The sequence below is a fragment of the Phyllosticta citribraziliensis genome (genome assembly GCF_038025025.1).
Source record: "Phyllosticta citribraziliensis strain CPC 17464 chromosome Unknown J3D65scaffold_13, whole genome shotgun sequence".
Taxonomy (NCBI): domain Eukaryota; kingdom Fungi; phylum Ascomycota; class Dothideomycetes; order Botryosphaeriales; family Phyllostictaceae; genus Phyllosticta; species Phyllosticta citribraziliensis.
This window is the reverse complement of record NW_027117350.1, coordinates 142,677-170,231: the sequence shown is the minus strand read 5'-3', so window position 1 is coordinate 170,231 and position 27,555 is coordinate 142,677. Positions and strand designations below refer to the sequence as shown.

The following is a 27,555-nucleotide window of genomic DNA, read 5'->3' as shown; positions in this document are numbered from 1 at the left end:
TTCTGGAGCCACAGTGATTGTCGAAAGAAATGGTAGTTCCTGGCACCATGCAATAGTCGTCCACCGCATTACTACAAGTGCGCACCTAGGGACTTGGAGCATTCATGTCCTGTCGCAGACAACCCCAGAGAGTAGTCATGACCTGTCGCAGACGCCCCCAGGGAGCAGTCATCACCAACCCCAGAGAGTAGTCATGACCTGTCGCAGACGCCCCCAGGGAGCAGTCATCACCGTGGGCTTAGCCAGGAGCTGGCGTTTGATACCCAGTGTGGATGACAAAGTACATGCGGTTTTTGTGAGATACCCATCAAGCGGCGCCAAAGACGCAAAACAAAGCGTTCGCTATTTGACCTACACTACGTTAAATCTTTCATCGAAATATGCAGACGCTCTTTATTTCTTCAGTGCACATGTTCACCGCAGATGGCAGTATCTTTGATTGACGGCTCTAACGCGGCTGACGGCCACCACATGTAATTGCCGAAGCTCGCTTAGCAATCACTTTGGCTTCTTTGGGTTAAGCGCAGTCCAACCCAACACGTGCTCTTTGACGTCGCTCCTTGAAGCCTCCATTGCTCATTGCGCCAGTTACAGTGCTTCAGCACGTCAGATTTGAAATGCCGCAGGATTCGGAAAGTTGGGCGCTGTCATGTCATGATTGAGCACCAAGCCTGATTTGATCCGTCTCAACATGTCGAGCATGATCACTGTATGTGCGCGAATCCTTTACCAAGTTCGAATTACCCAAAACTGATCTAGGGCTTGCTCGCAACCAGTTTGCCGCAAATAATGAGTTTTTCAGAAAACGCAAGCGTGTCCACAAGGCCTGCGACAGCTGCAAGAAACGCAGAGTGAGTCTGCTGAATGAACCTCGGCTCGACCTGCGTGCTAACTCTCTCCCAGAAACGTTGCATCCACACCTTTGATGACGACGACGATCATGCATCCATCAACCCAACAAGCACGTCTACCGAAGATGCACCACCAGCTGAAGGCTCAAGTGCTGCCGGACCGTCACGTGAGCTCCTTCCAGGCCATCACGTCGGCCACGACGATGGCCGTCGCGTTCCGCCTTCAAGATTCATCGGCTATCTTAGCCCGGAGGCTGTTATGAGTGGGCACATCCGGGAGCCCATCTCGGGCGAAAAAGTAGGTGGTTGGGTGACGGCTACAGATGAAGCTGAAGGATCCACCACCGAGCGAGATCGAAACGGCACGCCTCCCAACGTCACAGGTCAGGATGCCGAGGAATCACTCATCAAAAGCACCCTGCAGGCTTATCTGGATGCCGTTGGAGTCTCCACTGTCCCAGACGCCCAAGTTGTTGATGTATTGCTGGCTGTGTATTTCGAATATGTGAATCCACTGCTTCCAGTAGTTGACCAAAAGACCTTTTATGATCGCAAGCACAGCGGCGATGGGTCAAGAATGCTCCTTCAAGCCATGTGTCTCGTCGCGAGCAGACATGAGGGCATCGCACATCATCTTTACCTGTCAAACAATCCAAACCTCCTCGCACCACGAGAGTTTGCAAAAAGGCTCTACGCGGCCATCGTGGCTGGCCTACATGCTAATCTAGAAAAAGACCGCATTACGGTCATCCAAGTGTTGACACTAATATCTCTCTACAGCGAAGGCGTCGACGGTGCCGACGCAGCGTCCATGCACCTGGTCCAAGCCATACACCACGCGCACACAATCGGTCTGCAGTTCGGGCGTCAGCAGAACAACGAGAAGAGCGAGGCCATGGAGAAGCTTTTCTGGTGCCTTTGGTCTCTGGACAAGATCAACGCGACAATCCACGGAAGACCGCAGTACATGCACGAGCGGGACAACCAGTTGGAAAACTGGACCGCAAAGCCGGAGCGAAGGCGAACGCCTTTTGCGATTTGGTTGGTCTTGGCTGCCATTCTCGACCGGGTCATCGAGTTGTACAGACCGGGCTGCGACCCATCAGTCACTGGCCTGGAAGACGCGTTTCCGGGTTTCGAAGACATAATAGGGGAAATTGGTGACCAGCTCAAGGGTCCCATTGTAGGTACAGTCCCCCCTAGCCATGGTCAGCTTCCAAAACGGACGATGCTCACACATGTACCAGCTGCCCTTGAGCTCTTCTACCACGCCGTCGCCATGGCCTCGCACAAATCCAGATCCATCACCGACCCGGTGCGATCCACGCCCTCCTCGGTGCGCCAGAGTCTCTCAGCCGTGCGCGTGATATCAATACTCAGCAACGAGTTCCCCAGCGACCTTCCTCCCCTCCCCATAGTCCCCTACTCGCTAGCCCTCGCCATGACCGTCGCCTACCGCCAATTCCGCCGCAGTAAGCTCCAAGGCCACAAGAATCGGGCCAAAGAAGACTTCAAGAATTGCTGTAAGCTGCTCGAGAAACTACGCGCCACGTGGTGGAGCGCCGGCTGCATGGCCGACCTAGGCGCCGCAGCGCTGAAAAAGGCGGATCGGTCTACCAACCGGCGGCAGCAGGAGTCCAAAACAGCCTCCTCGAGAAACGCGTGGAAGGCTGGCACCGCATCGCGTCCTCCTTCTAGCGACGTGGGTGCCAACTGGGCGTCGACAACGCTGCCAGATCCATCTGCGCCCACGGCCGTCACTGGATCATCTCATCACAGCGGCGCCGCAAACCCCAACGCCAACCCCTCGCAGAGCGCGGGCACCTCGCCGTCCGTCCCAACACTTACCCCCGTCTCCGTCCCCTCGATGCTCGCCGCCACGCCCCAACCCGCCATCAGCAGCGAGCGCGGCGGCGGGCCCAACACCGGCGCGCCCCTCACCTCCACGACCGCATCTGCTACGGCCGCCGCCATGCCGGCGGGGACGGAGCACACGCCATCGACGGGATCGCTCAGCGGCGAGTTCAGCAACGAGTCTCCCGACTGGCTCAACTTTGACAATGCATTTGAGAATATGGACACGTTGCTAGGCAGCGGTGGCGCGGATCTGTCGACGGAGCTGCTGCGGGGCTTGGATTGGGACTGGACGCTTGGGCCGGGAGCGTAGGAGAGTTTGCCCGCGGGAGTAGTGAGTACAGGTATGAGAGTGTGGAGGCGCGGCTTGATGGGAGAGAGAAGAGGAGCCCATATCGCCATTTTTTCATTCCGTATCCAGTGGTATCACGAAAACAAAACCCTGCCTGACTGCCTGACTGCCTGCCTGCCCGCCCACCCACCGCCGCCTGACGCAAGGAGAAGAGTGTTGGACGATCTGATGAATGCTCCCCAGATGGGCAATGCTCAATCCCATCATGACCGCCAGTCGAATATGGCCTGTCCCCAAGTACGCCGGCCCCCATTGATAGCCTAAAACCAGCCGTCCCAAGTCCATGGCTCCTCATATTAGTAATTCAAAAGGGGAGAAAGAAGTCGAAGTTCGAGGGTAGGCTCGCGATTCTCGCTCAAAACAGCCGAACTAGTCGGAATCGGAGCCTTCGAAGTCGGTTACGTCGGGGTCTGAGGCACAAGGCTCATGACGATCAGCCAGTGTCTTTTTGGGTCTCTCAAAGTTGGATGATAGCCAAAGGGTAGATGTAGACGAGGCCGCGGTGGTTGTCGGCCAATGGAACTACGTGGCCGACCAAGAGATGGTTATGATGTGCATGGTAGAGATACCGCAACTCACCTCTGAAGAGCATAAACTCAAGTTTGCCGTCGACCCGCTTGCGCAGCACGTCGTTGATGCGGCCCAGGGAGCATTCGTCAATGTTGTAGTAGGGGTCGGCCGAGTTGATTGCAATGACGATGCCGCGGTTCGACGGGCCCAACTGTTCCGCAAAATCAATAAGTCCTTCGCAGCTGAACTTGCTGATGGCCAATATGTTGAGAACACGCAGGTTGCTAATCTTGGCGAGGGACGGTAGGATGGCGTCGCTCACACCCACTCCCGTGAAGTAGAATTCTTCAAGACAGGGGAGATTTTCGGCAAGGGTGATGAGATGCTCGTCCTGGAAAGAGTCGCACACGCCGGAGAGCCTGAGGCTCTTGAGGTTGTGGAGCTGAGCGATGGATTTAGCAAAGGCGTTAAGATCGTCACGCGTCATGTTGTCTGGTTCGCCATCGAGGCGCAGCTTCTCCAGATGCTTCTGGCATGCAAGTGCCTTGTGAAACTGTTCTTGTGTGCCGCCGTTGTACGAGTCGAGGTCAAGAGTGTGGAGCTTGAGGCTTTCGTTGACGAGGACGGGCGTCATGATATCGGCGGCCGCATCTACTCCATTGATGGTAAGCGTTTTGAGCCGCTTACAGTTTCCGAGCCAGTCGCTCATCTCATGGCGGAACTCGTTGAAGTTCTCCATCTCCGACTGCGGAGGGCCTCCGCGAGCCGGGGTCAGCTCAAGTCTCAAGTGCTCAAGGGCAGTACAGCCTTTCAGCAAAGGCAAGTGCGGCAAGTCAGTCGGCTTCAGGTTCATACTAAGGTTGCTAAGGGATAGGCCGTGGGAGTTCAGAGCAAGGTAGGTACTGGCACTAATGTCGGAGCTGCCAATGACTTCGAAGCTGCGGAGACTGGGAGACGTGAGGCCGCTAACGAAGTGACTCATCTTCTCGTCGACATCCTTGTCAAACCTGCGAGGGATTAGTGGCCGAAAGCCTACAGGCTAAGGGTCCTAACCATTTGTAGAAGCTCAGTGCAGTGAACTTGGGACAAGAGGCAATGATGGCCTCACGGGCTTGCGGATCATCCAAGGCAGCACCAGACCAAAGCTCCAGGGCACGGAGATTCGACAGCTTTGGGGCCCATTTGATGAGCTCGCGGCTGTTGACTTGATACTTGTTAGCGGGTTGTCGCGTTTTTGACACGAGCATGTGCATACCATCTCCAGAGACAATCTCCAACGATGGGGCGTGCTCGGTGATGGCGTCTCCGACTGCTTCCAGGACGGCAGCCGTATCGATACGAGGATTGGGCCGGGGCTTTGTGATGCGGAACTTGGACATGGATCCACCGAAGAAGTACCTGAGTACACCAGTCAGACTAATACCAAAAGTGACGGAAGCAAACGTGACAAACTTGGCAACGTTGGTTCCGGCAAACTTGGGGTCCTCGAGGAGGTAGGAGAGATTGCGGAGGTCCAGGGATCGGACGTGTTTCGCATAGGGGTACATAGTCTCCTTCATGGTAGACGCGATGATGGAACGCCACAAGATTGCCCATCGCTGAACCACCAGGCGCTGCTGGGCCAGTTCAAGATTTTCGGTATCGCCGCCACCAAAGGAAGTGCACACGCTGTGCGTGCTGGAAAGGATTGGATCAGTTGTGCCCCCAATGCCGGGGTGTGAATTAACTTACCGGTAGAGTTGCTTGATTGCAGGCGAGGCGAGCCGCTTGCCGGCAAGCACGCAGTTGAACAAGGTCGCGAAATCGTGCTCCTTGGCCAGAGCCTCGCAGATTATGTGAAGGACGTCATCTACCATGTCAGGAACCCTTTGAGGCACACGGGCAGCGCGGCTATGATCCGGCACAGCCATGATGGTTGGAGAGGGCGAGATGGATGTTGTTTTGGGACGAGTAGAGGCCGGTGGGCGGAACGAACGGCCATGACATGGATGACGTACCGATCCGATGCACTGGGGCGCGGAGGTCCGTGCGTTCGACGCGTCTTCCGGTTCCCACGCGGGGCGTCCTTCCAACCCACCAACCACGACACCATCCCTTTGCTCTCCAAAATGGTCTCTCTGGCGTTTTCTTTACAACCTGAGGCCTTGGCCATGCTGCACGACGCCCTCACATGCCTCAGCAAATTCAGCGAGTCCGTATCTCTCGAGGCAAGACGTGAAAGAGTACGTCCTTGTTGCTGCCAAAATTTCAATGAATCTCGAATAATTTCCTTGTCGTCAGCTTTCCCTTACTGCTCTCAATTCGTCCAAGACTGCCTTTGCTTCCTTTGCGCTCGATTCTCGGTTCTTTTCACGCTACGATTTCTCCCCTAGTCAATCCAGCATCGACGGCCGCTTCACGTTCAGCATCTACAACAAGGTACGATCGACTCGGCAGATTCCCTGTATTTTCTGTCCATAACAAGCCCAGGCGTTGCTCTCCGTCTTCAAAGGTCGCATGCTGGATCCCAAAGGCAAGGATACGACCGTCGACCGATGTCAAGTCAGCCTGCAAGATCGTCCTGACGAGGCAGAGTGTCGGTTGATCATCAAGATGCTGTCCAACCAAGGTGACCGCATCCGCCCCCTTGACACAGCTTTAGACTAATCCCTCAAGGCGTGACAAAGACATACAAGCTCACTTATGAGCCAGTTGAGGTGGTGCATGCCTTGTTTGACAGGCAATCGGCCAAAAACCACTGGTCCATCCACTCGGGGGCACTGAAAGAAGCCATTGAATTCTTTGGCCCAAAAACCGAACAGCTTGATATCTACGCAGAAAATGGACGTGTTACGTATACCAGCTTCACGGAGAAAGTCACCAATGGCAGAGGTATAATATGCCTACATCATCAAAGTCCACACCGCTTCTAATTGTCCCTGCTGTCCAGAAATCCTAAAGGCGCCTCTCCAAACCTCCGTTTCTCTCAGTACCGATGACTTTGAGGTCTTCTCCGCTGCCGAAAAAGAGCACATAGTCATCAGCGTCAGGGACTTCAAGTCAATTGTTCTACACGCGGCGCAATTACGCAGCTCTATCCACGCCTTCTATTCGCAAGCTACGCACCCACTGCAATTAAGCTACGGCATTCAAGGCATTACTTGCGAATTCACCCTCATGACTATAGGGGACCCTTCCCTAAGCACAGACACCCCTGCACCTTCAGCCAGTCGCGCCCAGACGCGCGCAACAAGTGCGACGGCTTCTGTCGCCGGTGCCAGAGGCGCGTCTGAAATGCCTCCTCCACCTCATGTACCCTCTCGCACTGCAACCCGCCAGCGCCGTGCCCCAGGCTCCGCTGCGCGGCCATCGACTCATCCAGACGAGCAGCAACAGCCAGCCCAACGGCGGCCACAGCCGGAGGAGACCGGGTCGCTCTTCATACCGCAAGATGAAGACGAGGATGCACGATGGGACCCAACCGATTATGACGAAGAGGAGACGCTTGGGTGGGACGCCAGTGCTGATAATTCAGCCCCTCGAAGATTTCGAGACAGCGCATCAACTGCGTCAGCGTCAGTGTCGATACCAAGGCAGGACACGGGAACGGAGACACAGGCTAGAAGTGATGGTGATCCGTTGGCACCTACCCAGCGGCTATCGCAGGTTTGTGTGGCCCTGGTAGTGGGCTCCTCCCGAAAGAGCTAACAGAAGCAGATTCGAGGACTTTGGTGATTCTTTCACCTTATACGATATTCCCCCAAACGCCAAACTCGCAGGAAATAAATCACGTTTCCAAAAGCGGAGAATCCGCCCGTTTTCAGGTACGATACCGAGGGATCCCAAATGTCAAACGGCACTTCTTGCTGAATGATTCGAAAGTCTCTGTGTAATACAAAAAGAGAAGAAGCGCCAGCTCCAAGAAAGATGAGACGGAAAGATCAATAAGATATTGGAAAACTTACAATGATCTCGTGGCATACAGGCACCCTGATCCTACAAGCATGATGTTGACTGCTCACTTTATTGTCCGGTCAAGGGGATGAGTTATCACCATCTGCTCTCCTCTAATCCTCAGTGGTTTTCCTCTGTACAGCCACAGCTTTCGCTGCCCACGGAATTCTACAGCAGAGCGCGGCCATGCACGCAATCCCAGGCTTTCATGCAAGAGCCTGACGAACAGAGCAGCAACAGCTCTCAGTCAAGCTGATCATATCACTTCTCAATTCGGTGCTGTTCTCTATTGAGTAAAGTAGTGCTTTTCATTGCTCCAACGTTCGCCACATCAATTGTGATAAGACCTTGCTCTCCTGTTCTTCTCTCTGTTCAAGCCTAGTTCTTATCAGCACATTGCATTCCTTCTCGCAGATCTGGAGTCATTCACGGTAGCCTCCTCTTTCATTGGTATTCCGTTGACCTAAACTATCATTTTGCGAGCGAGATGACATCTGAACTTTCTCCCTGCGCTTAGTCGTCAATTCCCTCCTGCCTTGTGCAATCTTGAACAAGACGATGGCCTTTGGTCATCCTTGTCTGTGGTGAATCTGCACAAACCCTCCTCTGGCGCTCCCCCTCCGGCGCTCATCCTCCTTCCGCACTCCACCTTCTCGGCGGTGCCCACCCTCTACTCGTCAAACTCCACCACTTCACAGAGTTTCTACCCCACACCTTCGACCTTCCAGCAATTCGACCGGCCACCGACAATGACTGAAGAGCGAGATGCGAGCGCGCAAGCGTACGTCATGATCTGCAAGGGTGGCAAGATGTGGCCAGCAGTCAAATGCAGACTGCCCATGGAGGTGCCACCAGAGCTGAAGCGAGAGCAGCCGACGCCTTTCCATGCCTGCGTCTTCATTCCCGTGGTCTACGAGTTGTAAGTTCACTCCTGCTACTGTCACGAGTCGAGCAAACATCTCACTTCAACTTCAGTCACTGGAAGATGGAAACAGAACTTTCAGCATTCGACAATGGCGAGTTGGGCAAGTTCACCAAAGCCGACGAGCCGAAGCGTTTTGAAGCATTCTGGACCATCATCGAGCGCGTGGTAGACGAAACCGAGCCAGACTACGGATGGTGGGCCAGCGAGATCCTCGCACACCAACTTCACAAGGACTTCCACAAGGACGAGCCCGTCGACCATGCAGATGACAGCTCCCTAGGCGCTGCTGTGGTGGTGAGTGACTCTAGTGACTCTGAGCTAGAGATCATCTCCGCTACCAAGGCTGCCCAAGGTCCCAAGCCTCGCGCTTCTGGCAGCATGAAGCCCGTTGGAAAAGATCCCCAGAGCCGTATGACAGGCACGGCAAAGACTGGCAAATCAGATTGGTTGAACCTGATCAACTCGGAGGCGACCAAGAAGCTCGAGGAAAAAGACAAGAGGAAAAAGAAAAGGTCTATATATATACCTGACGAGATCGACGACGAGCCCCCGCGCCCTCGGAAGAAGATTGTCAAGTCGTCGCCGGCAAAAGCTTCAAAGAAATCTGGCGACGTGCTTCCATGGGCCACGCCATTGGAAGGAGCCGCAGGAGACAAGTCACTGTACGTGGACGAGGACGACGAATACATCGATGGCTTTGAGGAGCTTATGACGAAGCGGGAGGAGAAAGAAGAGACAGAAGATGGCTCAAACCAAGACTGAAGGCGCAGCTTCGGCTGCAGGACTGCAGAACGATTGGGTTAGAGTTAGGATGCTATTTGGGAAGAAAGGTGCATCTAGGAAGTTGAGTGCAGGCCAGAGAAGGTCATTAAAAGAATTTGAACTTCGTGAGGTGATGAATTTAAAAGGTCAAAGATAATCTTCCTGTTCCTATGGTTGCGCACGGACTGCGCATCACGGCCTGATCGCCCTCTCGCTACCCCACGTCCGCTCTCCAATCACCTCTCACCGATTATCCACATCACATCAAGCTCACCCTTTGCTCCAACCTTCTTTTTGTACCGCTTTCGCTCGTATAAACGGACAGCTCTCTCCCACTTTTCTTTCAATCTCCGATACTCTCTCAAGCAGCTGTGACAGTCTCCACTTCGATACTAATCATCGTATTCCGTCCAACTATTCCAACAACCTCGTTGCCTCCACCAGAATGCCGCATACAGCTGACACTGCGAGCGCCGTAGCCTCGGACGCGTCGCCTGTTCATCCTCCAAGCTCGGCCTGCTCGTCTCTACCGCTGCGCCCCAAAAAGCTCCTCTCATCGTCGCCCTCGCCGCCTCGCATTCTCATCATCGGCGCTGGCTCGCGCGGCCGCGCCTATGCCAAAGCCATCGCAAGACACACGGCCTGCGTCATTGCCGCTGTTGCCGAGCCCATCGATTACAAGAGAAGGAAGTTTGCGCGCGATTTGATTGAGCCGCCACAACGCGAGGGCCATGAGCAAGGAGACGAAGCGCAACACCGGAGCAGGCAACAATTCAGCGACTGGCAAGACTTTGTGGCGTGGGAGGAGCAGCGAAGATCGCGAGTCGATGCGGGAGAACAGGGTTGGGCGGAAGGCGTCGATGCGGCTTTCGTGTGCGTCCTGGACGAGATGCACCGGGAGGTGGTGGAGGGTCTGGCACCGCTGGGCTTGCACGTCATGTGCGAGAAGCCGTTGGCGACGACTTTGGAGGACTGCGTCAAGATTTACGAGGCGATGCTCGGCTCTGACCAAGAGACAAGATGGCAGGAGAGAGTGTTTAGTATTGGCCACGTCTTGAGGTATTCGCCGCACAACATGCTCTTGCGAAAATTGGTGAGAGAGGACAGGGTCGTGGGCGACATCCTGAGTGTCGAGCATACGGAGCCTGTCGGATGGTGGCATTTCTCCCACAGTTACGTCAGGTAAGCTTTTGCTTCTGCTCGCTCGGTAATGATGCTGTTGACAGTTTAACAGGGGAAATTGGAGACGCGAGTCGAGCACTGCTCCTTCGCTACTCACCAAGTCGTGTCATGATATTGACTTTATTCTGTGGATGATGAGTGAGCCAGCCAAAGAGGATGAAAAAATCCACAAGCCGGCATTTGTGACTTCAACTGGGAAACTCAACTACTTCCGGAAAGCCAGGAAACCACAGGCTGCGGGAAGCGCGACCAACTGCCAATCATGTCCTTTGGAAAAAGATTGTACATTCAGTGCCACCAAGATTTATGTCGAGCGACATTTGAAGAGTGGTAACGCGAAGTGGCCCGTCAAGATTGTCAACCCTGAGAACGAGGACGTTCTAATCAACGAGGGGATCGAAGCAGCTGAAAAGCAACTCCTCAAGGACTTGGCCGAGGACTATACTCCCGATACGCCAGATGATGAGATACGTAAACGTCCATGGTTCGGGCGATGCGCATGGGAATCTGACAACGACGTCTGCGACGATCAATGCGTAACAATCAGCTGGGAGGACGACCCCGCAGCCAATCAATTTGCCAAAACGGCACAGTTCCACATGGTGGCTTTTACGGAGAAGATTTGCGAACGCCGCGGCCGCATCTACGGCACCGAAGGCGAGATTGAGTACGACAGCACGACGATCAAGGTGCACAATTTCGCAACGGGCAAGACGGAGACGCATCATCCAGAGCTAAGAGGGGGCGGGCACGGCGGGGGTGACGATGGGCTAGCGACGCAGTTTGTTCAGGCGGTCGCTGCCGTCAAAGATGGGCGCTTGGGGGTTGAAGCGGCACAGAGGAGCTTCATCGGGTGCACTTTGGAGGAAGTCTTGCAGAGCCACGCCATGGTATTCGCAGCCGAGGAGGCTAGAAGGCACAGAAAGGTGGTCGATTGGCCCTCTTGGTGGCAGGAGAATGTTGAGGCGAGGCTGCGCAAGAAGGCGGCAAACGGACACGCCTGAGTGTCCAAGGCAGACTCGCAAGGCTCACTCGTTGACATCACGGACTCTTCTTCTGTCAGGCTGAATTGATTCAGATCGCAAATGACACCCAATGTCTTGTGCAAAGGCTCTGTTTGGAACCTCCGCTTTCTGCCTTGCGGATTGCAATGACCCTCGACCGGGCGCTTAAGACCTTGGAAGAGATCTCGACAAGCCATCGGAAAGAGAAGCGGTAATCCTTGGTTGGGTTTCGCGGAGGCCGAGACCAAAGGAATATCCGGCGATGGTTTCTCATGATTTGCCAGATCCAAGAATCGCAACCATTACGACGTTGAGATTGGTGGGCGCTAACGCAAAATACGACGACGATCCAGTAGGAAGAGGCGGATATTTTGGGAATCTGCACATCTGCACGTCTACCAAACCGGTGATTGGCACGGTTACGCCGCGGTGCTAGGAGGCTCTAATAGCCGCCGGATCGTGGGTCTCGCAGGGTTCATGGATGGACCTGGCGGCAGCGGGAGCGTTCGAGTGCAACGGTCGAGATGGAGGCCAGGATCCATCATATTAGAAGGGCGACCATGGACGGCATTGATGGTGGTGACAACCCGGACAATGAGACTAAAAGTTCGGCAGAGAAGATCCCCCAGAGTGAGTCACTTGTGCAGACGGCTAAGCATCTTCGAAACGGACGCTGCGCAGATAGCCAGTGAGCTGGCCGTGCAGTAGTCGACGTCTGCAACCATTCGACCAATCAGACGCGTCGAACGCGTTGTTGCTTTAAGCGCCCACTGCAACAACTCCAAGGACTGCGCCGCCATCCACGCGCCGCCACGCCCCATTGCAGGCGCCCATGGCTCCAAATGATCCCGAACGAGTTGTTTTTGGGGCCCACCATCAGCACGAAGCCCGACTGCCACGACAATCATACGTCCCCACCGAATGCCAACCGATCCTGTCGGATTTCCTCTGGAGGCGGACCGCACGAGCTCCAAGCCCGCAAAAGCCCCATTCTGGGTTGCAATCGCGCATAAGCCTCCACAGAAGACGGCCGAGTTTCACAGGGCTCATTCTGCGGATCCACAGTCCATGACACTCGGCCTCGGAGTCCTAAATCGAGCATCTGTGTGTTTCATCTTGTTTGCCGCCAATCCTTGTCTCTGGACATGACGGCCTCGTGCCCGTGGAATAAGTACCAACATTCTTGCCGCATACCGTCTGCATTCTCCAGTCACTTCTTTCCAGTCTCAGGCCCTCTCATTCTTCTTTCCTTTGCTCTCCCTTGTTAGATTTTCTCTTTGGAGCTGGTCTCCGCTTTTCACCAAAAGTCCACCAATAATCCTTCTCTAGATCTTTCTTCTTTGCTGTTGCGTAAGTCGATTCCTGCTCTCTACAGTATGCCTCGAGCTCATCCATTTAGTCAGGAAGCACCTACATCTTATCCCTGGCCATGTACGCAAGACAAACTACGCCGCCCTCGTTCCCGGTGCATCTGTACCCGGAATATCTTAATCAGCCTTCTTTTGAGATGCCGTATCTCATCACCCCGGAGGCATCCCCAGACGCCTGCGGCGTCAACTCTGCAGCCTCCAGGTCTCCGATACGTCAACATGGCCCCTTATTGCTGCCAAAAATCAGGTCTCAAGACCAAACCATGGAGCCGACCAGCAGTGGCCCCGTGAGACACCGCAGGACGGCGTCTTCTGCCAGCGGTACCAGCCGCCAAAGCTACAGTCCCTACACACGCGCATCTCTGGATCGCCGCTCAATGAGCCCTCCCGAGAGCCACTGCTCTTTTGGCTCTGGTACTTCGACATCTCTCTTTTCAACTTCCGGTCTCAACTCAAGCCTCGGGTCTCCCGTGAGGCTTGCAAACTCTCGCTGCTCTTCTGTGGCTGCTCGACATGCTCGTTCTCCTTCTGTTTCTTCTACGCGAACGCATTCTCGCTCCGTGTCTTCCACTACGGTCGACGAACCTGTGGCCAGCCGTCTTGCGTACAATGCCTCTCGCCAGATGCCACAGTACGTCACTTCACATCCTTCGATTGATTTGACGGCTTCGATGCCCTCCAATCACTTTCAAGGGTATTCGTATGACGAAAACATCCCTACCATCCAGCAACCGGTCCAGCAGTCACTTGCTCATGGGCTTGCTGTTGAAGCATTCGGTGAACCCCTGGCAACTACGACGCTCATGGACTACCTGACCGCCCCGAATCCTTCCCCGGCCCTTGTTCAACGAATCACGACTGGAACTCGCAATGTGTGTGGTACTCACTACTGGTGGGACATTCGCAACCTCCGTAGTTGGACCGACTTTTCTATCGACACAGTCACATCTATCCCGGGCTTCATGCCCCTTTTGAACATTCCAGTCGACGTGCAGTCACTGCCGACTCCCTCGCGGCCCAATCTCAGGCCCGACAGCGAGTCGGACCTGCACGACATTTGCCGCGACTTTTACAACGTCAAGATCAACGCAGCCCTGCAAGTAGCGCAGGGTAGCTCGCACATGGTGATGCGATCACACAAGGGGACGCCGTCGTCGCAGACGCCAGTCGATTTCGTGTCCAACTACATGACGGACTACGAAAAGACGATCTACGGCGACTCGCGGGGGCGGGTCGTGGGCGTCGTCAAGGCCTACGATCAGTGGAACACGGGCATGCGGCGCGAGCCGCCCAACAAGCAGGTCTACTACCTGGCGGGCCTGGCGCACCTGCACCGCGTGATGCGCGAGCATGGCTGCCGCTTCGGCTTCATCATGAATGAGATTGAGCTGCTGTGCGTGCGGTGCGGCGGCGGCCCAGAAGACGCTGTCGCTGCTGGCGGCAGCGCAAACGGCCGCGCCGCGACGACCAACACGGTCGTTAGCGCCGACGCAGGCTCGGGCGTGCCGTTGTTTGGCTTTTTGGAACTCAGCGAGCCGATTGAGATTTCGAGGCATGGCAGCCGCCAGCAGCAGCAAAAGGCGCCGCAGATGACGGCAGGCCTTGCCTTGTGGTTCCTCCACATGCTGGCAAAGGAGAACCCGCTGCCAGGCATCCAGGGCAGCTGGCGCATGGAGGTGGGCGGACCTGCTGCCTTGACCAGACAATACTGCTTGGACAAGGACTCGTGGATCCCAAAGCCGAACTTGAGTGAGAAGAGGGAGGCGAAGCGCTTGAGAGGGTGGGTTTTCCCAGAAGAGCCGTTGAACAAGAAGGAGTGTGGAAGGGGAAAGAGGAACAACAGGGGTTAGAGACGTTTCTTTCTTGTCTTTTGGTTCCTTGTGCACAGTTCGAGGCGGGACATATGGTCGAGCTGCTGGTTCAGCTCTTGTTCGTTTGCGCTTTCCTTTGGTTGTCACAGCGGCATTTCTCGGCGCAGGTCTGTTTGAGCATTGGAAGGGCAACGTGAAATAGCATACCCAATGGAGCATCGCTCCTGTCTTAGAAACAATTCGAATAAGTCCAAGCAACCTCTGTCACAGTGGGTGTCGAAAAAAAGAAGACCTCCTGGCAATGTGGGTGCGTCTGGGGAGCATTCATATACAGCCACCTTTACGCTCAGGAAGCAGTCGTTCATTGCCGCAGATCAACCCAGGGAGTCTCATTTCTTTCGACACCCACAGTGCTGTGGAGGTTTAGTGTTGCGGGATGGACCGCGGCAGGGTGCAGAGGCTGCAGGCGTCATCCTCGGTAACTCGCTCAAGCTTCCCCAGATTTCGCATCCTTCGCGTGCTCCACCTTTGGCCGTCTGGTGCCCCCCGCTCGGCTTTTTGGACTTGATCTTGGTCTTCTCACGGCACCCCTCAATCCTTTCCATCCCATTCACGCCTGTCAAGACTCATTGTCATTTTGCCTCAGTTTCCTATCGCCATGTCTTCGTCGTCTTCGTCCGCGGAGCGCCTGAGTCAAATCGCAGGCCACCTAAACTTTCCAAATGGCCTGCTTCAGGGTCAGGTCGCCATCATTACAGGGTCTGGCCAGGGAATCGGCGCCGAGACGGCTAGACTTTTTGCCAACGAGGGCGCCAAAGTCGTCGTATCTGATATTGATGCTAGTGCGTGTTTTCCATGTGCCGTCTGTGTGGTCAAAAGCTGATTCCCGTCGAAGAAAAGGCCAAGGATGTTGCAGAGAGCATCAACGGCAATGGCGGCCGCGCTTTAGACGTCCCAGGCGACATGCTTGACAGCAACTACATCGACGAGTTGGTCAAGAGGGCTGCCGAATTCGGCAATGGCAAGATACACATCATTGTCAACAATGCCGGCTACACTTGGGACGGCGTCATCCACAAGGTCGAGCATGCCAGGAAGGATGCAACAGAATGTGCCGGCCCGCTGACTTTGGTATCAGACAACCGACAAGCAGTGGGACACAATCATCGCGCTGCATAACACGGCGCCCTTCAAACTCGTCCGTGCGGCAGCACCATTCTTTCGCGTGAAGGATAACGAACCCCGCTGCATAATCAACATCTCGTCGACGTCCGGGCTGCACGGCAATGCGGGACAAAGCAACTATGCCGTTGCCAAAGCTGTCAGTATCGCAGAATCTCCTCAAGTACAGCAGATGCTAACTATCTCCAGGGAATCCAGGGTCTGACAAAGACAATTGCGAAGGAGTGGGGGCCCGTATTTGGTGTGAGGTCGAATACTGTGGCCTTTGGCCATATACTCACGCGTCTCACGGCTGCCAAGGAGGAGGGGGCCTTCGTCACGACGCCGGATGGTGAGAAGGTGGCGCTGGGCATCCCCAAGGCTCAGGGGGACAGCAAAGCCAAGGCGGGGTTTGAAGACATCCCCCTGAGGAGGCCCGGGTCGGCGACGGAGGCGGCGAGAGCGATTCTGGCTGTTGCAAGCCCGTTGTTCAGCTATGTCAGTGGGCAGACGATTTCGGTGACGGGGGGCAGGAACATATAGAGATTGAATTATTGTGACGGGACGCAGAGCATGCATAGGGATGGGTAATATAGGTCGGCAGCTAAGACGACCATGTGTCTAGTTCCTGGCTAGGTGCGACTGCAACGGGCGACTGGAAGCAACGGTTTCTTCGACACTAGATAGTTGAGAAGGTCGGAGAGGGCGTAGTCAAACTGCCCTAGAACCGAAAGACGTGTTTAGCGCTTCCAGAGCAAAGGTGGCGTGTGCTAAGATGGGACGTCTGTCTGCACAAGGGCGATAAGGTGTCGATCTACCGCAGCAAGTCGACAACCAAGCTGTCCAGGGGCCGAGGGGCAACGTTGCACCGACCGACAGCACTCGGTTGACAGACCTGGTGTCTGTACAAATTCAGAGTGAGGTCAGTGGCAAGGAGTCGAGTCGAGACCTGACGGCATTCCACACACGAATCAAGTCCCCGGGCCACGGATCGCCGTCAACTCCCTGCGCCAGATGCACCGCCGCAACGCCTTGGGTGCTGAGTGTGCGCGCCATCCGTCTGCCATCTCCCTCGCACCGTACCGGCATCCTTCTTCCCCTCCCCCAGACTTCTCTCCGTCTAACCTACCGTCACCACATTCTACGCCTTCCACCGGTAGCGCTCCCGCGACCATGAGCCCCCATTGACCGCAACATTCGATATCCCCTTGCTCCAGCCCACCGACGTCGCCCTGTCGCCGCGTCATAAGCCATCCGGCCGGGACCTGGAGTCCCGTTACGCAACACCTCGCCCACCGCAATGACCGACGAAAAGCACCCATACGATCCGCAGGAGAGCGTCCCCATTCCTACCTATGAGGAAGCCACCTCGTCGCGCCCGCCCTCTTCCGTTTCCCGCCTTGGTCCTCGCGAAGTCAGCGACGATGCCGAGCGGCAAGGCCTGCTGGATAACACCAGGAGACACGCCGCACCAGCCCGTCCCGATGGATATCAACAGCCGACGGTGGAGTCGGCGCGCTCCAGCATGGACAGCGACCTGTCGCTGCCGGACATGGTAGGAGAGAGCGAGGATGAAGAGGCCGGCCTGCATCGCGAGATGGAGCAGCTGGACGTGATTGACGGAGACGGCGACGAGCGGGCTCAGCGTAGACGCCGCGTTGCCATGAGCTTCTCCAAGCGCATCTCGAGCATAGGAGCAAGCCTATCCGCCATTCGATTACCACGCTTGCGCAAACCGCTGCGCTGGCCCTCCTTCTCAATCATTACATCCCGCATACCTACATTCCCCGAGCAGTTCCGCCCCGGCTACTCGGTTGTGCTGCGGCTGTTTGGCGTCCTGCTGATAGCATCGTTCGTCTACGTCGTCCTCGTTACGTCCGTATTTCCCATGGGTCGCCACGGGATGGCTCCTTTCAATCCTGAGTAGGTCACTCACACGTCAATATATTGATACATACTAACCTTCAAAGATGGGCCCGTTCGTTTGTACAGTCGAGCATATCAGCTGAGCGCATCCGCGAGAACCTCCAACATATTGCTAGCGTCGATCACGTTGCGGGCAGCAAAGGCGACAAATTCTTGGCCGATTGGATCGAGCGCTTCTTCAAGAGCGCGGGCATGGACGAAGTTGCGCAGTTGGATTATAATGTCTACCTCAACTACCCCATAGAGGGCGGCCGGAGAGTTGCCATTGTTGAGCCGAAGGAGTTGGCTTGGGAAGCTGTTCTGGAAGAGGACCCTGTTTCCCCGGACATCAGAAAGGAGCAGCAAACCATGGTCTTCCATGGCCTGTCTAGATCAGGAAACGCTACCGGACCCCTGATTTACGCCAACTACGGCAGTCGTGAAGATTTTCGGGCGTTGAAGAGTCGGGGCATAGACTTGAAGGGCGCAATCGTTTTGGTGCGGTATTACGGGACCATGTCTGATCGCGCCATGAAGGTCAAATTCGCAGAAGAGGCGGGAGCCGCGGGCTGTCTGATTTACTCGGACCCGAAAGATGATGGGTTTCTCAGGGGAGACGTGTATCCGCTGGGGAGATGGCGGCCAGAGGACGGCGTGCAGAGAGGCTCTGTGGCACAATCGGCGTGGATCGTGGGGGACGTGTTGACACCCGGCTATGCCTCGACGATCGACGCGGAGCGCATCAGCAAGAACAACAACTCTGCCCTGCCAAATATTCCCAGCCTGCCGCTTGCGTGGAGAGACGCAAAGAGGCTGCTTCAGGTTTTGAAGGGTCACGGAGTCAAGCTGGAAAGAGATTGGATCGGGGGAGTGCCCCAGGTCGACGAATGGTGGTCTGGAGACTCATCTTCGCCTCGAGTGCTTCTCCAGAACCAACAGGAAGAGAAGGAGAAGCAAGACATTTGGAATGTCATGGGTGTCTTTGAAGGTGTCGAGACAACGTCAAAGAAGATTTTTGTCGGCAACCACCGCGATGCTTGGTGTTTTGGGTCGGCAGACGCCGGAAGGTTGGTAGTGTCACAGTATCATTGGATCCCCAGCAGCTAACATGGTCCAGCGGCACTGCTGTCATGATGGAAGTCATCACGGCACTCGATTTACTCGTTCAACAGGGCTGGCGGCCCTTGAGGAGCATCTACTTTGCGTCGTGGGATGCCGAAGAGTACAACATGATTGGATCTACGGAATACGTCGAGGACCACATCAAGGATATTCGCGATAATGCCATTGCCTATCTGAATGTGGATGTCGGCGTCGTCGGAGACAAGTTTCGTGCATCAGGATCGCCGCTCTTTCAGCACGCTCTGACCCGCGTTCTCAGCCGCGTCGCTGATCCCATCAGGAACCGGACGCTGGTCGATGTTTGGACCGAGAATGGCGGGAGAATACAGGGTCTTGGTGCCGGGAGCGACTACGTTGCGTTTCAAGACCTGGCGGGCGCCTCATCGCTGGACATGATGTTTGACGGACCCGAAAACGGCATGCCATATCACAGTTGCTACGAAACCTTTGACTGGATGGACCAGTTTGGAGACCCGGGCTTTGTTTACCACGCCGCACTGGCGCAAGTCTGGGTCCTCCTGATTCTGGAGATTGCGCAGGAGCCCATCTATCCATTTGATTTGAAGGATTATGCCTTTGCACTCAGCGGCTACGTCAAGGACCTAGAGAAATGGGTGGTTGGCAAGGACGCCTCGCGAGGCGCAGCGCTCGACCTGTCGGCATTGCACCAGGCGGCGACGTTGCTGCAGAAGAATTCGCAAGAGTTTGGCAAGTTTGACGACGAGTGGTGGGGACAGGTAAGCGCGCAGAGATGAGTCCCTGTTTGGTCTCGATGCTAACAGTTGGAAAAGTTTAGGGCCAGGGGCGGCTTTGAAACCAACAAGATGGGCGTGGACCGGATATCGCACAACGCGAGGCTGTCCAACTTTGAGACGCATCTATTGGACCTGCCGGTGAAGCGGACGGACGGCAAGGACGACCCCAGCAAGGAGCAGCACGGGGTGCCCGGGCGCGAACAGTTCAAGCACGTTGTTTTTGGGCCCGACGCTTGGAGCGGCTACGACGAGGCCTTTTTCCCTGCGGTTAGGGATGCCGTCGAGCTGGGCGACTGGGAGCTGGCGCAGAAGCAGGTCAACAAGGCGGCGACCATCATTTCAAAAGCGAGCGACAAGCTGTTGCATTAGTGACGACACTACCTTTAGATATACATGGGCCGGCGTTTGGAGCGACGGAGGGATGTAAGCATAGCTGGATTGGACAGGGTGGTGCTTTGGAATCCTCACGGTTGAATAATAATGGCACATGTACGTTGGACGTGGAGTGTGTGCAGCAATGTTGACTCGTATTCGCCTGGACTGGACTGCTGATGTCATGACGTGTGGACGGTTCCATTGGTCGTGGGTGTATGCAAGCGGATCAGACACGGATCGTCAGGTCAGAGGACAGACTCGAGACCAAGGTAGCGGGTGGCGCGCGACAAGGAGCGGGCGGGTGGACGGGTGCGGCATTCCTAGACTGAGAGGGTGGATGGGTGAGGTTGGGTTGGGTTGGTGTCAGATCGGGTTGCGGTTGCGATCCAAAGCAACGGCAGAAGCCCGGGTTGCCGCCGCCTTCCTTCCCTCGTTGACGCGGGCGCGGGCGCTGGCGCTTCCTGGGGCTGGTTAGGTCCTTCCCTCGTCAACTTCGACCTGCCCTGACGACCTCTCCACTCCACTCCCCGACGTCTCGTCTTCCTCCCACTCCACTCCACCCACCCACCGACTCCTCCTCTACCTGTTCTACTCGTCCGCGCCCATCGCGGTCCTCCATCTCATCTCCATCGGCCCGTGTCTCTGGTCCGACTTCTTCTTTCTCCACGCGCCTCGCTCGACAGGCGCAAACTCAGAATCCACTCGTGTGCCTTCGCCCTGCCTTGCCTTGCCTGCGCCGCCGGATAGCTGCTGCCTCGTTCGCGGATCGCACGTCATGACTGAGGTGTCGTCCACCCGCCTCTACCTGGGCAACCTTCCTCGCCACGGTACGCACACTCCCCAGAAGGCCTGGATGGAAAATTGGCCACTGCTCTTCTCCGCTGCCACCCACCTCCGACTGCTTTTTGGTCGAGACTTTTGGACCGCCGGCGAAGTTACCATGATCCCGTGGCCTGCCTGATGATGCTACTGCTGCACCTGCCTGTTCTTGTTCGCTTTCCTGGATGTTTGGCGCCTCGCTGACTAGCAATTTCCGCTGCCTACAGCCACCAAGGCCGATGTTGAAGCCCACTTTGCTACCCATGGCACTGGCGAGATCACCGAGATCAAGCTCATGAATGGCTTCGGCTTCATCGAGTACAAGGATGCCATGGACGCGAGGGATGTCGTTCCTGGTAAGTCGCTCGCTCCTCCAACTCGATGATTGCGACCAATGCTAACCCCAGCCACAGCTTTCCGTACGTTGTCCCACTTGCGCCCACGCCACTGTCCGTGCTGACCCTACCACCCGCCCAGATGGATCCGACTTCATGGGCGAACGCCTGATTGTTCAGTTTGCCCGTGGTTCGCGTCGCCAGAACGACGGCTTCACCAACCATGAGCGCGCCGTCCCGCGTCCCAGGCGCACTCCATTCCGCATGTCCATCACTGGTCTTCCGGTCGACACGAGCTGGCAGGTTAGCAAACTCCCCATATCAGTTGGTTGAGAATCTTGGATGCCCTTGCCCTTCTCGCCATGTGCTTTCCCCGTCATGTCTTCTACCGAGAGCCAGCATCATCCACGTGGTTCGCATCTCCAGGTTGCGCTGGACCCGATCGCGAGATGCTACTCTGGACGCTGGTCCTCTGGTGGCTTTGGCCGTTCTTTGACAAGCTTTTGAGGCCGTTTCATCACGCGCTCCAGCAGCCGCCATTTGTTTGCTTGAGTCTCGCTTGTCCCCGGAGCGCTGTTACTCGGCCTTGTTTTTGCTGGCTTGCTTTCTGGACCCTGCCTGGCCTGGACCTCCCTGTTTGCCCTTTTGCACCTCGTCGTTCATCCATTGTGCAATTGGCCGGAACTTACACTGGACCTACAGGACCTAAAGGACTTTGCCCGTCAGTCTGGATTGGACGTCGTTTACTCCGAGGTTGGACGTGATCGCGATGGCCGAGGGTACGTATGCGCTTCCCGCGATTCTGGCGCGACGCTAACTGCTTCAGTTTCGTCGAGTACGAAACCGTCAACGACCTCCGCAACGCTGTTGAGAAGCTCGACAACCGCGAGTTTAAGGGACAGGCGGTCCGATGCGTCGCAGATGTCAGACCTAAGCCTTCCTTTTACTTTGACGACTACCCGTATTCTGACTACCCCTACCAGGTCCAGGAGGAACGTCCTCGCGAGCGTTACAGGTCGCGCTCCCCGACTCGTGGTGGACGTGGCTACGGTGGTCCTCCGGAGGACGACTACTACCGCCGCGGCCCTCCTCGTGGTTACAGTCCTCGCCGTGACGACTACCGCCGTCGCTCTCCGCCGCGGGACTACTACGACCCTCGGGACCGCTACCGCTCGCCTCCCGCTCCTCGCGTCCGTGGTCCGCCTCTCGATGACGCCTACCCACCTCCACGCGCTCGTTACCCCGATGACCCGTACGACGCGCGTGGTCCTCCTCCTCCTCGCCGTGGTGGTGCTTACGAGCCTGATCCCTACTTGAACGGACATGACAGGCCGTACGGAGGTCGCCCACCTTCGCCCCGCGGCAGACCTAGGAGCCCTGTCGGCGGTGGACGCGGTGGCGGCTACGACGAGTACCCACGCCGCCCCTACTGGTGAATACCAAAATTGTCTTGTCCAGATTTCGCTTACCCGTCTAGAACCTAACTACCCACCATGATCAACATGTTCCACCCTGCACGTCCGGTGCGTCAAGAGACCAAGGGGAACTGGAAATGGTGATGAGTGGAGGGGGGGGGGGGGGCGGTAAGTCGAAATCAGCAGGACCGGCATCAAGGATTTGATTGTACGATTGACGGATTAATGGGATGAAGAATTGGTTCTGGTCAATCAGGGGAAAACAAAGAAAAGGGGCAAGATACGACTGCCGCGCAGCAAAAGCGGCAACACAAGTGCGAGGCATCATCCGTAGGTAACGACATGCAAAGGGTGGACCTCGTGGGTCCTTGATGAACGGGTTCCAGCTGGTCTCTTGTTTCTTCTCTTTCTGGTCAAACGCTCTGTCTGTCTTGATTCTTGTTGTTGCAACGTATACGGATAGTAAGTAGAGAGAAGTATCTGAGTCGTCGGTTCTTTATGACGGGGGAGGATGGAGCTCGGCAACCAAAAATAACTGGGTACTCTTTTTTTCTTTCTTTCTGGATTTACTCTTACGACCTGAGTGGGGCGGTAGCCATGTTTGGTTGGGAGCGGAGAGACAAGGGCAGATGTGTTATGCGGGTGGCTAAGTTGGCATTTTCTAGCTGTAGCAGGCACGCAATGAGCAACGAATCTTGACCAATGCTGTGCGCCTTCTGTTACTTTATTTCAAGGCTTCAACAAAAGTGTAGAGAGCAGGAAGTAAGCAAAGTGTCGTGATATGATTCTTTTGCTACCATGTACAAGAGGGAATGCTGGTTCCACATACTCATACGGTGGGTGGTTAGGTATGATGGTACGTGGGCACGGGGTGAGTATGTACACAGTCGGTGTCTCTGCTGTATTCTTCAAAGTCATGTCTCGTCATTGGAATGCCATCTTGTCGCGTCCCCGGAACGACGAGCAATGGAGATCGGCGTCCACATGGCAGCCACCATATGCCTCACTTGTGGTGGTAGGAAGGAATAAATGCCGGTCTGGGTTACGGAATTTACAAGCCATGTATAACGCTCGCTCTCGGCGCCGACCAAAAAGAGAAGATAGGGAATCTAAACAACACCCCAATCCCGCAAACAAGCGATCCTCCCAACCGGAAAGTGTTGCCGCCACTGCTGCTGCTGCCGCTTGCCGCCGCCATGGAAACCCCAGCAACAACTACTGCTGCGCTTAGATGCCGAGGGTGAACTCGACGCCGACGTCAATGTCGCGCGCCATCTTGACAACCTTGGAGAACTGGACCGACTTCTCGGCGGCGCTCTGCAGGTCGTCGATGGAGAAGATCTTGAGGCCGGACTCGTTGATGAGCTTGTGCGCCGCCTCCATGTTGGTGCCCTGCAGACGGGCAATGACGGGCGTGCGCAGATTCATGCTCTGCACGACGGAGATGAGACCCTTGGCAATGGCGTCGCAGCGGACGATACCACCGAAGATGTTGACAAAGATGGCCGTCACCTTGGGGTCCGAGGTGATGAGGTCAAAGGCCTGCTTGATGGCCTCGGGGGTCGCGCCACCGCCGACGTCGAGGAAGTTGGCCGGCTGGCCGCCGTTGAGCTTGATGATGTCCATGGTGGCCATGGCGAGACCGGCGCCGTTGACCAGGCAGCCAATGTCGCCGTCGAGCTTGATGAAGTTGAGGCCGGACTGGGCAGCCTTGACCTCGTCGGGGTCCTCCTGGGTGACGTCGCGCCACTCGAAGACGTCCTTCTGGCGGAAGTCGGCGTTGTCGTCAAAGTTGAGCTTGGCGTCCATGGCCAGCACCTGGTGGTCAGTCGTCTCGGACAGGGGGTTGATTTCAATCTGAGTGGCATCCTTCTCCATGAAGACCTGGTACAGCTTCTGGATGGTGTTCTTGGCGTCCTCGATGCACTGCTCAGAGAAACCGAGCTGAGTGGCAATGTCGCGGGCCATCTCGTCCGTCACACCCTTGTGGATGTCGACCTTGGTGGTGATGATGGCCTCGGGGTTCTCCTTGGCTACAGCCTCAATGTCCATGCCACCCTGAGACGAGGCAACAATGACGGGGCCCTGGCTCGCACGGTCCATGAGGACGGCGAGGTAGAACTCGCGGCGCGCAAACTTGCGCTCCACAATGTAGACGGCGTTGCAGAGACGGCCACTGGCACCAGTCTGCTTGGTGATGAGCTTGTGGCCGATCATTTGCTCCGCAAGGATGCGGGCTTCGGTGGGTCTGGAGAGCCGTGATATCAGCTGATGTGTGCGTCTGGACATTTCTCGGAGAGCGTCTCACGAGTATATGACCCTGACTCCGCCCTTGAAACCGTTGTCAAAAGTTCCCTTTCCTCTACCGCCGGCAAGGACCTGGGCCTTGATGACCATGTCATCCCCCCCTTTGAACGTCAGCCATGTATTCATCTTGCGCATAGACAACACCAACCGATGGACTTGGCGACAGTCTCTGCCTCTTGCGCCGTCTTCGCGACGGCACCCTTGGGAACACCAATGCCATACTACGGGATGTTAGCGGTGGAGGAGGGACGGTCTTGTCTCGGGGATCGTACGGTCTCGAGGAGGCCAGCAGAGCGGTACTCGTGTATCGAGAGGTTGCGGGTCTGCTGGATGACCGAGCGCTTGAGGGGAGTCTCCTGGGCTTTGTCAGTGGGTGTTCCAAGCTGAAGCTCCATTGACAGCTTTGGCGGGAGCAGCCTCGAGGCGGGGAACTCACGGCAGAGGCCCTGAGGGCCGCGGCCATGGGGCGACCGGCGCGCGCAAGCTTGTACATGGTTGCAAGAGGGGAGAGGAGAGGCGGGGAGGAGGGGATGAGAAGGAGGGTTTGCTTTGAGATAGATGCTTGATGATAGGGTTGCAAGTGTTGCGGAGCTTTTGCGCCAAGACGAGGCTCGAGCGCCGCGGCGGGCGTGAATCAAAGGGCCGGGATTTGTCGTCACTCAGCCTCCGACACCAAACCACCTCACCACCAAACAATGCCTGCCACGGTGCGCCCAGACGAGGTCGTCTACAACAAGGCGAACGTCGCGTCGGCGCGCAGCCTAGCTCTGATTTCGTCATGGCTCCCCTCGCGGCCCGCTGCAGAAACGGAAAAGTCGCAGGAGCCGATGCTGCAAGACGACGCAGCCCTGTTTACGCCTGAGCCCGAACTGTGCGTCGACTGGGGTTTCGCGTGGATTTTGCTGACTCCGGACAGTCACGGCGTAGGTGCTGAGATTCCAAAAGAGATTGCAGACGGAAGCTTCAGACGACAACACCTCTCCTCCAACAAGGAATTGGCGAAGATGCTGTTACCCAAGGGTGCTCTACGCGCCCAGGCGATGGACAAGAAGGCTCCGGTACCACGACCCGCCCCGAAGAAGCCAGAGAGGCCTGCTCCCAAGCAAGACGATAGCGACGATGAGGAAGGACGCGCCGCCATGTTCAAGTCGAAGAGGCCAAGGAAGTCGCCCGTCGAGACACGAAACGCCAACTCGGACGAATCTGACGACGAGGTCAAGGGCAAGGCATCACAATCGAGGACAACACCAGAGCGCAAAAAGAAGAGAATGACCTTTTTGGACGAGGTCCTGGAGGAGCGGGCGAAGAAGAAGAAGAAATAGCGGGGAAGACAGGGAGTATTTCTGGTGGTCTGACATGATTTGATTTCCGAGGCCTTGCTTTCTAATAACCAACGGCCTACTCGCGCACTATCAAGCTCGCCATGCCCATGCCTGTGCCTATGCACATGCTCACGACGCCAAACTCCTGGCCTTGCCTCTCCAACTCGGGCAGCAGCGTCGCCAACTGCCGTGCTCCCGTGGCACCTAGAGGGTGTCCTAGCGCAATGGCACCGCCCTTGGGATTGACCTTTTCTTCGGAGATTCCTAGCTCGCGGATGCAGTACAAGGCCTGGCTGGCAAAGGCTTCGTTGATTTCCCAGATGCCGATTTCTTCCGTTTTCACGCCCGTGTAGTCGAGCAGCTTGGGAATGGCCAGGGCAGGACCGATTCCCATTTCGTCTGGGGCGCAGCCAACGACTTGAGTGCCTGCCCACTTGCCAATGATGGCGCCGGACAGACCCAGGGCCTGAGCAGTGCTGCGGCGCATCATGAGAGCGGCTGCGGCACCGTCCGAGACTTGGGAGCTGTTGCCGGCTGTCGAGGTTCCGTCGGGCTTGAATGCGGGCTTCATGGTGGACAGTTTTTCGACGGTCGTCGTCGGCCTGATGCCGTCATCTTCCCTGACTATGATGTCTTGCGTGTCTTCCGGGACTTCGGGGTTTGGAATGGTGCGCGTCCTGACGGGAACGATTTCGGCGTCAAACAGGGACGATTTCTGAGCCCTGGCGGCCTTTTGCTGCGAGTGGGCGGCAAAGGCGTCTTGGTCTTGTCTATTTACTCGATACCTCTCGGCGACGTTTTCTGCGGTAAGACCCATGTTCATAATGCAGTCTCTGGCATCCTTGACGGGGCTGTCTCTAAGCTCGGACCACAATTGAGTCGGAATTGCTCTCGAGCCGTAGTTGCGGGTCATGCTCTCCATGCCAGCGCCAATTCCCACGTCGATCTGGCCGACGGCGATGCTGTGGGCTATGCCGGTGATTGCTGCCAGACCGGAACTACATGCGCGATTGACGGTCTGGAGAGATGTGGTGGCGGGGTAGCCGACGTGATTGAGGGCCATGCGTCCCGCCTTGGAGCCGCCCAGCTCGGCCAGAACGGTTCCGACGTGGACATCTTGGACCTTGGAGGGATCGAGATTGGGATGCTTCTCGAGGGTTGCCTTGAGGACCTGTGCGACGAGCCGTGTCAGCGCAATCAACGGCGGGCCACAACGGACGGGCGAGAGTATAGTACGGCGGCTAGCAGTTCGTGGTCGTGGGCATCTTTGAGGGCGCCCTTCTTGGCGCGTGTGACGGGGGTGCGCAGAGCGGACAGGAAGACGACGTCGTTGGGCGACTTGGCAAGGATGTTTTTGGCACCTCTTTGAATGAAGCCAGCCATGGCGGAGAGAGTTACGGGAATAAGCTGGGGGAGTCGGGGCAATTTGTATGGGCCATGGTCGCGGGCATCGTATCGAGGGTTGCGGATGGGGTCCGCGGCGGG

At 56.3% G+C, this 27,555-nt stretch overlaps 12 protein-coding genes across 12 annotated transcripts; 9 read left to right on the top strand and 3 right to left on the bottom strand.

Annotated features, from left to right (window-relative positions):
* Window positions 1-523: 523 nt before the first annotated feature.
* On the top strand, window positions 524-3,162 carry J3D65DRAFT_638904 (fungal-specific transcription factor domain-containing protein). The gene is made up of 4 exons (XM_066801660.1): window positions 524-709; window positions 777-851; window positions 904-2,038; window positions 2,099-3,162. Exons 1-4 carry the CDS (start codon window positions 692-694, stop codon window positions 3,016-3,018), a joined length of 2,148 nt encoding a protein of 715 aa, XP_066650675.1. The 5' UTR covers window positions 524-691; the 3' UTR covers window positions 3,019-3,162.
* Window positions 3,030-5,509, bottom strand: J3D65DRAFT_638903 (uncharacterized protein). Its single transcript, XM_066801659.1, has 6 exons — window positions 5,299-5,509; window positions 5,020-5,244; window positions 4,823-4,965; window positions 4,621-4,771; window positions 3,637-4,574; window positions 3,030-3,467 (listed from the first exon to the last, which is right to left on the bottom strand). Exons 1-6 carry the CDS (start codon window positions 5,475-5,477, stop codon window positions 3,427-3,429), a joined length of 1,677 nt encoding a protein of 558 aa, XP_066650674.1. The 5' UTR covers window positions 5,478-5,509; the 3' UTR covers window positions 3,030-3,426.
* A 166-nt stretch (window positions 5,510-5,675) lies between these two features.
* Window positions 5,676-7,281, top strand: J3D65DRAFT_671562 (Rad9-domain-containing protein; the record flags this gene model as incomplete). Its single annotated transcript, XM_066803401.1, has 6 exons — window positions 5,676-5,789; window positions 5,848-5,985; window positions 6,037-6,175; window positions 6,223-6,438; window positions 6,497-7,212; window positions 7,264-7,281. The coding sequence occupies 6 exons, from the start codon at window positions 5,676-5,678 to the stop codon at window positions 7,279-7,281; spliced, it is 1,341 nt and encodes a 446-aa protein (XP_066650673.1).
* A 968-nt stretch (window positions 7,282-8,249) lies between these two features.
* On the top strand, window positions 8,250-9,187 carry J3D65DRAFT_671561 (uncharacterized protein; the record flags this gene model as incomplete). Its single annotated transcript, XM_066803400.1, has 2 exons — window positions 8,250-8,419; window positions 8,476-9,187. The coding sequence occupies 2 exons, from the start codon at window positions 8,250-8,252 to the stop codon at window positions 9,185-9,187; spliced, it is 882 nt and encodes a 293-aa protein (XP_066650672.1).
* A 445-nt stretch (window positions 9,188-9,632) lies between these two features.
* J3D65DRAFT_687005 (uncharacterized protein) lies at window positions 9,633-11,789 on the top strand (the record flags this gene model as incomplete). Its single annotated transcript, XM_066803838.1, has 3 exons — window positions 9,633-9,683; window positions 9,735-10,369; window positions 10,422-11,789. 3 exons carry the CDS (start codon window positions 9,633-9,635, stop codon window positions 11,371-11,373), a joined length of 1,638 nt encoding a protein of 545 aa, XP_066650671.1. The 3' UTR covers window positions 11,374-11,789.
* A 797-nt stretch (window positions 11,790-12,586) lies between these two features.
* On the top strand, window positions 12,587-14,812 carry J3D65DRAFT_638885 (uncharacterized protein). The gene is made up of 2 exons (XM_066801658.1): window positions 12,587-12,723; window positions 12,773-14,812. The coding sequence occupies exon 2, from the start codon at window positions 12,803-12,805 to the stop codon at window positions 14,591-14,593; it is 1,791 nt and encodes a 596-aa protein (XP_066650670.1). The 5' UTR covers window positions 12,587-12,723; window positions 12,773-12,802; the 3' UTR covers window positions 14,594-14,812.
* A 198-nt stretch (window positions 14,813-15,010) lies between these two features.
* Window positions 15,011-16,637, top strand: J3D65DRAFT_129932 (uncharacterized protein). The gene is made up of 4 exons (XM_066793881.1): window positions 15,011-15,396; window positions 15,450-15,634; window positions 15,693-15,875; window positions 15,926-16,637. The coding sequence occupies exons 1-4, from the start codon at window positions 15,213-15,215 to the stop codon at window positions 16,256-16,258; spliced, it is 885 nt and encodes a 294-aa protein (XP_066650669.1). The 5' UTR covers window positions 15,011-15,212; the 3' UTR covers window positions 16,259-16,637.
* Window positions 16,638-17,015: 378 nt separating this feature from the next.
* Window positions 17,016-20,142, top strand: J3D65DRAFT_596376 (glutamate carboxypeptidase Tre2; the record flags this gene model as incomplete). Its single annotated transcript, XM_066797838.1, has 4 exons — window positions 17,016-17,638; window positions 17,686-18,687; window positions 18,738-19,479; window positions 19,534-20,142. 4 exons carry the CDS (start codon window positions 17,016-17,018, stop codon window positions 19,864-19,866), a joined length of 2,700 nt encoding a protein of 899 aa, XP_066650668.1. The 3' UTR covers window positions 19,867-20,142.
* Window positions 20,143-20,513: 371 nt separating this feature from the next.
* Window positions 20,514-22,670, top strand: J3D65DRAFT_129620 (uncharacterized protein). Its single transcript, XM_066793878.1, has 8 exons — window positions 20,514-20,699; window positions 20,919-21,047; window positions 21,105-21,110; window positions 21,169-21,329; window positions 21,729-21,805; window positions 21,853-21,949; window positions 22,010-22,458; window positions 22,504-22,670. Coding segments are annotated over exons 1-8 (972 nt in total). The 5' UTR covers window positions 20,514-20,647; the 3' UTR covers window positions 22,505-22,670.
* An 843-nt stretch (window positions 22,671-23,513) lies between these two features.
* J3D65DRAFT_129670 (ATP-grasp domain-containing protein) lies at window positions 23,514-25,342 on the bottom strand. Its single transcript, XM_066793879.1, has 5 exons — window positions 25,185-25,342; window positions 25,021-25,104; window positions 24,897-24,969; window positions 24,750-24,849; window positions 23,514-24,689 (listed from the first exon to the last, which is right to left on the bottom strand). The coding sequence occupies exons 1-5, from the start codon at window positions 25,239-25,241 to the stop codon at window positions 23,669-23,671; spliced, it is 1,335 nt and encodes a 444-aa protein (XP_066650666.1). The 5' UTR covers window positions 25,242-25,342; the 3' UTR covers window positions 23,514-23,668.
* Window positions 25,294-26,240, top strand: J3D65DRAFT_129845 (uncharacterized protein). The gene is made up of 2 exons (XM_066793880.1): window positions 25,294-25,619; window positions 25,665-26,240. Exons 1-2 carry the CDS (start codon window positions 25,444-25,446, stop codon window positions 26,068-26,070), a joined length of 582 nt encoding a protein of 193 aa, XP_066650665.1. The 5' UTR covers window positions 25,294-25,443; the 3' UTR covers window positions 26,071-26,240.
* J3D65DRAFT_638857 (beta ketoadipyl CoA thiolase, TH2) lies at window positions 26,098-27,543 on the bottom strand. Its single transcript, XM_066801657.1, has 2 exons — window positions 27,307-27,543; window positions 26,098-27,241 (listed from the first exon to the last, which is right to left on the bottom strand). Exons 1-2 carry the CDS (start codon window positions 27,451-27,453, stop codon window positions 26,147-26,149), a joined length of 1,242 nt encoding a protein of 413 aa, XP_066650664.1. The 5' UTR covers window positions 27,454-27,543; the 3' UTR covers window positions 26,098-26,146.
* Between the last annotated feature and the right edge of the window lie 12 nt (window positions 27,544-27,555).

What these genes read in the sequence shown, in the direction of transcription:
- J3D65DRAFT_638904 (XM_066801660.1), top strand. An exon ending in ACAGCTGCAAGAAACGCAGA is followed by an intron (nt 852 to 903) that starts GTGAGTCTGCTG and finishes ACTCTCTCCCAG; the next exon opens with AAACGTTGCATCCACACCTT. An exon ending in GCTCAAGGGTCCCATTGTAG is followed by an intron (nt 2,039 to 2,098) that starts GTACAGTCCCCC and finishes CACATGTACCAG; the next exon opens with CTGCCCTTGAGCTCTTCTAC.
- J3D65DRAFT_638903 (XM_066801659.1), bottom strand. Translation starts at nt 5,477, where the DNA reads ATGGCTGTGCCGGATCATAGCCGCGCTGCCCGTGTGCCTCAAAGGGTT. An exon ending in GCAATCAAGCAACTCTACCG is followed by an intron (nt 5,245 to 5,298) that starts GTAAGTTAATTC and finishes AATCCTTTCCAG; the next exon opens with CACGCACAGCGTGTGCACTT. An exon ending in GCCGGAACCAACGTTGCCAA is followed by an intron (nt 4,966 to 5,019) that starts GTTTGTCACGTT and finishes TGGTGTACTCAG; the next exon opens with GTACTTCTTCGGTGGATCCA.
- J3D65DRAFT_638885 (XM_066801658.1), top strand. Translation starts at nt 12,803, where the DNA reads ATGTACGCAAGACAAACTACGCCGCCCTCGTTCCCGGTGCATCTGTAC.
- J3D65DRAFT_129932 (XM_066793881.1), top strand. Translation starts at nt 15,213, where the DNA reads ATGTCTTCGTCGTCTTCGTCCGCGGAGCGCCTGAGTCAAATCGCAGGC. An exon ending in CGTATCTGATATTGATGCTA is followed by an intron (nt 15,397 to 15,449) that starts GTGCGTGTTTTC and finishes TTCCCGTCGAAG; the next exon opens with AAAAGGCCAAGGATGTTGCA. An exon ending in ACTATGCCGTTGCCAAAGCT is followed by an intron (nt 15,876 to 15,925) that starts GTCAGTATCGCA and finishes AACTATCTCCAG; the next exon opens with GGAATCCAGGGTCTGACAAA.
- J3D65DRAFT_129620 (XM_066793878.1), top strand. Translation starts at nt 20,648, where the DNA reads ATGACTGAGGTGTCGTCCACCCGCCTCTACCTGGGCAACCTTCCTCGC. An exon ending in CGGTCGACACGAGCTGGCAG is followed by an intron (nt 21,330 to 21,728) that starts GTTAGCAAACTC and finishes CTGGACCTACAG; the next exon opens with GACCTAAAGGACTTTGCCCG. An exon ending in CGGTCCGATGCGTCGCAGAT is followed by an intron (nt 21,950 to 22,009) that starts GTCAGACCTAAG and finishes TACCCCTACCAG; the next exon opens with GTCCAGGAGGAACGTCCTCG.
- J3D65DRAFT_129670 (XM_066793879.1), bottom strand. Translation starts at nt 25,241, where the DNA reads ATGTACAAGCTTGCGCGCGCCGGTCGCCCCATGGCCGCGGCCCTCAGG. An exon ending in CGGCCCTCAGGGCCTCTGCC is followed by an intron (nt 25,105 to 25,184) that starts GTGAGTTCCCCG and finishes GACAAAGCCCAG; the next exon opens with GAGACTCCCCTCAAGCGCTC. An exon ending in GGAGTCAGGGTCATATACTC is followed by an intron (nt 24,690 to 24,749) that starts GTGAGACGCTCT and finishes ACGGCTCTCCAG; the next exon opens with ACCCACCGAAGCCCGCATCC.
- J3D65DRAFT_129845 (XM_066793880.1), top strand. Translation starts at nt 25,444, where the DNA reads ATGCCTGCCACGGTGCGCCCAGACGAGGTCGTCTACAACAAGGCGAAC. An exon ending in TTTACGCCTGAGCCCGAACT is followed by an intron (nt 25,620 to 25,664) that starts GTGCGTCGACTG and finishes GACTCCGGACAG; the next exon opens with TCACGGCGTAGGTGCTGAGA.
- J3D65DRAFT_638857 (XM_066801657.1), bottom strand. Translation starts at nt 27,453, where the DNA reads ATGGCTGGCTTCATTCAAAGAGGTGCCAAAAACATCCTTGCCAAGTCG. An exon ending in ACCACGAACTGCTAGCCGCC is followed by an intron (nt 27,242 to 27,306) that starts GTACTATACTCT and finishes CTCGTCGCACAG; the next exon opens with GTCCTCAAGGCAACCCTCGA.